At 45.9% G+C, this 6,685-nt stretch overlaps 1 protein-coding gene across 1 annotated transcript in view; it reads right to left on the reverse strand.

Annotated features, from left to right (window-relative positions):
• The window catches only part of LOC103358535 (zinc finger protein 516-like), a 5,772-nt gene extending 1,010 nt beyond the window's left edge, over positions 1-4,762 (reverse strand). Inside the window, exons 1-3 of the mRNA XM_008283548.1 lie at positions 3,421-4,762; positions 1,448-2,752; positions 1,135-1,199 (exon numbers count right to left, since the gene is read on the reverse strand). Of these exons, the coding sequence (XP_008281770.1) occupies positions 1,135-1,199; positions 1,448-2,752; positions 3,421-4,762 (2,712 nt within the window). The remainder of the gene's footprint in view (positions 1-1,134; positions 1,200-1,447; positions 2,753-3,420) is intronic.
• Positions 4,763-6,685: the final 1,923 nt, after the last annotated feature.

The raw sequence follows: 6,685 nt of genomic DNA on the forward strand, positions 1-6,685 counted from the left end.
ACAGCCTTGCTATCCGACATAAAAGAAGGTTTTACATTTAGTGTAGATTATCGAGTCACGACTGTGCAGTTAGAAATGTTCTAATTTCTTAATATTAAATAAACAAACATTAAGACAAGCAATTAGAGTTTAAGGACCACAGGACACGAGAAACTAGCAATACACAGAAACCCATTAAAACTTCTTTTTTAATATTTCTCTCACTCAGGCCAAACACATCTCCACATTACTGTCTTACATCATTCTCGCGGTTATCCGTATAAGTTTATGTGATTTGTAATTCCTCACCCCTTAAGACCACAGTATTGCCCATCCCTAGTTTTTAAAAAGTTGCCCACACATTACTCTGGGGGGAAGAGGAGAAAGCAAGAACAGTTGTAGGTAGCATCAGGGTAGGCCTGACTGACAGGCTGATGACACACCATATGGAGACGCTGGGCGAATTTTACCCTGAGGGGGACAACAATGTTTTTTTATTATTTGTTTGCCTCATCCCTGTCAGCTTCTCTTACGAAAACGAGAGGGAAGAGACAGCCAGGTTGTGGAGGCTGACAGCCGCGCACGCAAACACAAGAAAGTACGCAGACGCACGTGTGCACAGAAATGACAGACTGTAGTCGGATACGGACGAGGTAGAGACACGAGAGCAGGCAGTCGGGTGGTGAAGACGTACTGTAAATACTGGAGAGGGACGGATGGAGAGACGCTGTTCTTAATTTTGGGAAGTGAAACGACACGTCAGGTTTGCAGCCAACTGACTCGAGTTACTTTTCAGATGACGGCATAATTAGGGCATGACCTGTCACGTAAGATAAAGGAAAGCGCTGCCCTACCAGCAGAGGATCAACGGGGGCACTCACTCCCTCCCTATATACAATATTCATGTTTGTAGCTTTAAAACATGCCAATTATAATCAGTTGTGAGGTTTAAAATGCTGATTTTTTTGCCTACAACCAAACGTAATACTGTATGTATATATAATCTGTAACGTCAAATAATTACTACGAACTTCACAGATTAAAAATTGTTAATTGTTGCTTTTTTTTTCTTTAAGGATTAGAGACGAGGAGATCATTTTCATTTCAAATTCAAGCCAATCAAGTGTCAAGTTAGATGCTGTACAGAAAACGTACCTGTTTGGAAGCTTCAGAGGAGGAATGGACTTCATTTCCAAACGTTCCATTTATCTGCAACGTTGCTGTAGAAGTAGAATTGTAAAAAAAAAACCAAAAAAAACCATAATTATCCTGTTCTGAAATGTAAAGCTTTCATTAACAGATTAGCTTTATCATTTAAATACCATCAAATAACAGTCACATGGAGAGACATTATGTAAAGTCAAGACTGTATAAGTCTGTCTGAAGCATTTAAAACTGAGTTTAAACCAGCATTTAATCTCTCTCCATCAGTATTCAGTTAGTTTTCAAAACAAAGCCTCCTGCTCACCTTGTGGATCCAGTCTGGGGTCGACAAACCCCCAGTGCTGATAGAGAGCTGCCAGTTCGTGGGGACTGTAATTTTTCAAGAGACTGAAAATATCAATGTCCATTGGCATCTCTCCTGCTGATTCATTCTTTCCCTGAGCAAAAAGGAGTGGATCTAAATATGCTTTGCTTCCATGCAGGCCCCACATGTTCATGGCCGCCCACAGATCGGGGCCCTTTGGAACCGAAGCGAAGTCGTACGACTGCCTGCGGGAATGGAGTCTGTCTGAAGCTACATTAGAAGAAGTCCCGCCGTGATTTCTTGCCAGCATAAAGCCTAACCCCTCCTGTGGGAAGCTTCCCTCCACTGTTGCTCTGCTGCCCCTGTGTTTGGGGCTGCTCGTAGGCTGGAAACTAGGGAGGCTCTTGCTGTGCACAACACTGTTGGATGAAGTAGCCTTGGAGCTGGAGCCTTTACTCCCACCCTCCGCCGCTCGGTTATGTTCACCAGACTTCTTCTGAGATGGGAGTCCGGCCTTTCCACTGGACTGTGTCCCATCTGAAGATCGCGAGTCCTTCGACGGATGCTTGGACTTTGGGGGGGCCGACTGGGTCTTGGAGGCTGAGTGTTTGCTGCTGCTGCTGCTGCTGCTGCTGCTGCTGGGGGCTGCGACGCCTGGAGGCTGTGTGCGCTGCGTTCTTGGAGCCGGTAAAGCTGGGCAGTCTTTGCCTTCGAGAAACGGCGGCGGCCCTGTGCGTCTCCACTGGGAAACTCCTGCCTTCAAACTCTTGATGCTGTTGACGCAGGGTGCCCACTTGGGTGCCACAGAGCTGCTGCCGTCCACCCTGTGCGCCACTCGCTGATGGATCCACAGTACCTCTGGATAGTTGGTGGTGTGGGAGCAGTATGGACACTGATGTCTCACGAGCCCCTCTGTTTTCACTGAATAATTCACAGTACTATCTCCTTCAGTTATGGGTAATGAAGACAGATTGAGGAGGCTGCCAGCGTCACCGGTCGCGTGTCCCTGCCCTTTGACCTCTGTGCCGTTTGACTTTTCTACTTTAATGTTCGACTCAACTAACTCCTGGCTTGGAGGACACGTGTAGGGATTCCAGTATGGCTGACTGAGCAGCACGCTCCTGCTCCTGAGGTAGTCCATGTATCTTGAGGCTTTGGAACCGCTTTTGCTAACGCTGTCCAAAACGGTGCTCTGTTTGCTGTAGGGAACCAGGAAGTCCTGGTGCTGCCGGTGCAGGTGAGACCTGAGTAGTGAGGCGTCGACAGTGTGGAAGTCACAGTGCTCGCAGAAGTAGTTTTTTCTATCTGTAGGTCAGAAAAGAAGAAGCGGTGTAAAGAGAATTCATACAGATGAAAGAGTTGTGGCATTATGTGTACAACACGCAGTCCGAGGAAGAAAAATACTGTCAAACATTAAAGGCTGTCACTTGTCTGGAATGAATGTTGGAACAGAGATAATACAATACGAGTAGATCAGTGTAAAAGTGGTAACTATTCTCTCTGCAGTACGGCCTATTGACACTACAAAAAAGACTAAACCGTTTTTTATGATGAATTAAAGCCCAAACTATTCATTTAGTTAAAATATTTTGGAATTAAATTTTTTATGTCCCTTAAAAATCTGACATGAGGACACTTAAATGATTGTGGATTATCAAAATCCTCTTGTATTAACGATGTAATTCAATTATACAGTCACTAGAGGGCTCCCTTTTCCACAGCACATTGCTAAACTGTGACTGACTTCTACACCAGAGTTGAATTTCCACTCTGATGTCATTGTAAGCTGAACCTACCTCACAGCTATTCATTACAGACATCTGCATGACCACAAACGTCATTTTTGCTAGATCAAAAAACATGCACTATCAAGCAACTGATCTGATAATTAATTCCTGTGTTTAAAGACTGTAAACTACTGTCTTGTTCAAACTGTACAGACATTGCAGTGTGCTGTGGTGTTCTTGGCTCACCTTCCTGCTCTTGGATCCTGATGTTGTTGCTGTGTTTTGATGAGAAGTGAACATCTTTGACCTTCTTAGTCTGCAGTGCCTCATAAAACGCGTGACCCAGTCCATTCAACAGGATGCGGTCCTTCTGGCAGATCTTTTTGTCGCCACCTTTAGTGTGAGCCAAGCTGTTTGATGTCTGATCGAGGCCTGTGTCGGCCTTCTTCTTCTTTACACTGGTGCTGGAGGATTCAATTTGCTTCCTCTTCTTCTCCTGCTTTAGGGGTACGTACTCGCCTTTTTCTGTGTCATAAGCCACCTCAGCATCGGCTAGTCTCTCCTCCCACCCGAGACACTTCTCTGTGGCCTCCACCAGTCGTCCCCTTGTGGCCAACTGCCATGCCTGGTAACTACAAACTGGATCCAGCTCAGGAATCCGCCTGCCCAGACTCCTTTCCTCAGGAGTTTCTTTAGGTCCAGCACATGTGAGGTTCAGGCTGTCGAAAAAATGCTTCTTAGAATTGTGCAGCTCGGCGGCCTCCAGGTCTTCCTGTGCTGGATTCTGCATCTGAGCACGGCTCTGGTTCAGTTTATGCAGCTTTTCATGTATCCTCAGGGTCTTGCGGTCAAAGAAGAAGTTACCACAGCCTGCACAGAGCTCATAGAGGCACTCTTCATTGATCAGTGATGCTGGGTCCTGAGGAACTCCATTGATGGTGGCCGGAGGGTCGTTACTTTTGCTGCCCCGCAGCTGGGCTTTGACCCGGTGGATGCGCATATGACTTTGGAGGAACCAGGCTTGGCGGAAGCGTCGTCCACAGATCCGGCAACCGTGATCCTGGGAGCCGCGATGCCTTTTCATGTGGGACTTAAGGAGTAATACCTGAGGGAACGCCTGGCCACAAATAGTGCAGGAAAAAGACCCGGCATCGGCCCCATCGCCGACCTCGATACCGTCTTTGCCCTTAACTTTCTTCTTGGTTCCTTTCTTCTTTACCTTCCCATTGACACGAGCCTTCTCAGACGTGCTGCTGATTTCAGGAGGCTCAGCTATAACAGCATCATCTTTTTGTCCTTGATCTTCGTCCCCCTGCTTGTCGCTGAGGTTGTGGCTGAACAGGCCCAGTTTATGGCTTCGAATGTGGGCCTTCAGACTGCCCTTCTGAGCCGTCCTGTGCTCACAGTAGGGACACTTGTACGGCTTCTCCCGAGTGTGTCGTCTCATGTGCTGAGACAGAGAGCTGAGGAGAGGAAAGCTTCGACCGCACACCCCACAGGTGTGGCATGACGTCACGTCTTCCTCCGCCTCTGCCTTCACATTAGCTGCGTGTTTCTGCGATGCATCCTCCCTCTCTTCTGTCTCCATCACTTTTCCTGGAGCACCGGTACGGCAAAAATCACAGCTGTTAATAAATCCTCTCACTAAGTTTATGCTCAGAAAGTTGCTAAGTTCTCAGAAAAGGCATCAAAAACTTGAAAAATATCACAGCTTTAGTGTCCATCCTGATGTTTGAAGAGACGCTCTTTATCGGTTTCAGAAGAATACCTGAAAATGAAAAAAAGATAATAAAAATGAAAGCAGTCTTATGATCACTACATTTAACAAAACTCGCAAAATTACTAAATATCTAAAAAGCCTCTAAACATTGTATTACCAAATTTGTCCAAGCCTACAACAGTCTTATCTATGCATAGACCACCTTTTACCCAGTTTGTGTTGCTTTCTATGCATCACAGGCCACCATTCATAGTGTAATGTTGAATTCTTAATAGCAGGAATAATCAAACAGTAAAGCCCAAAACTGTTGGTGGTCTTGGCTTTTGTTGACCTGCTGTCCAATAAACATGAATGATCGCAGGAAAGATTTACAGCACTTAAGTGATATAATAAGACAAACCCTGGGGATAGAACAGGCACAAGCGTTGACAGATTTTAGAAAACATCTGAAACATTGAAGTATAACGGTTAAACTAGCAGCCAAACAACATCAGACTGGTTTCACTACAATGACAACAGATTTGTCTTATAGAAAAACAAACAAACCCTAGACAGAGAAAGAGTAAAAACCCACAGTGGCCATTTGCATCCCACAGATTTTGGAATGACCTTTGTCCCTTCCTGGATGAATGACGCCTGTCTGTACATATTAGACTGCGGGTCAGTGTCTCAACATGCATGTGTCTGTCCGTCCTTTGCCTAAATTGAGTGTGTGAGGTGAAGCATGAACAGATGTATTCATTCCTGGCCGACCAGGATGAGCCCTGAGGGGCCATCCACTCTAATTCACGATCAATAATCCATTATCAACAAACTTCATTTTAGAAACTCACTTGCTGGCACATAGAGAGTCCTGAATCTGGGTGCTGTGAGTAAAGGTAGCAACGAGGTACATTTATAAATGTTTAAACAAGGGGAGAAAGCCCATGACAACGTGTGTTAAATTTCTATTTTGATCCTTTCTTTCCTCTCTAACATCAGTTCTCATATGATGAAGCCCTTAATTTAAAATAATCCTCCATGATTGTGATGCAAATCATCACAGCTGCAAGGAAGCTGACTGTCACACGAGAGGCTTTGTTCGTCTTCAAACATCTTGTTAAAACCTCAACAAAATCACCCAGAGAAGCATCGACGCTTCATGTGCTCCACATGAAAAATTGGCACATGGCACGGGTATAGTCTGATGTGCTTAAGTACGTTCCTGAGGCAAACGGGACCATTTGTTCGACTGTTTCAGTGAAAGAAGGTACTCTGTGGTATATAGCCAGCGAGGCAGTCAAAAGAAAAACCTGCTATTGTGTCGGCCGCACCAGAACTGTCACATCGCCTCATGTCTGGCCCTCCACCCCTCATTAGGGGGTCGAGAGAGTTATTGTTAAACCAAAGAGGCCTGGGCCTACACATCACTGTCTTCGAATACATGTCTGGGCAGAGAGGCAGGACAAAAGACGACTCTTGTTTGTCTCGTCAGTCCTTGAATGTGAGGAAAAAACTAGGTGCACATAAAGGCCAGAAAAAAAGAGGCTGACTCTGGTATGATTTTGCGGGGGATGAGGCTGTCCGTCTAATTATCTGTATCTGCATCCACAGTCGCATCTGCCTGCGTGCATGCTCGCGGTCATGTGTGCTGATCCGCTCACGCTGGAATGGGTGTTGAATCCGGAGTACAGAGGAGTTTAGGAGGGTTTTCTGGACATGGCAGGTGTTTGGTAGGCAGACGCTATCAGATTAGTGCACGGGCAATGTGGCGCACTGTCTCCAAGAGGGGGGGAGGACGTGCAAGAGAAA

The sequence above is a fragment of the Stegastes partitus genome, unplaced genomic scaffold (genome assembly GCF_000690725.1).
Source record: "Stegastes partitus isolate 25-593 unplaced genomic scaffold, Stegastes_partitus-1.0.2 Scaffold318, whole genome shotgun sequence".
Lineage (NCBI taxonomy): Eukaryota > Metazoa > Chordata > Actinopteri > Pomacentridae > Stegastes > Stegastes partitus.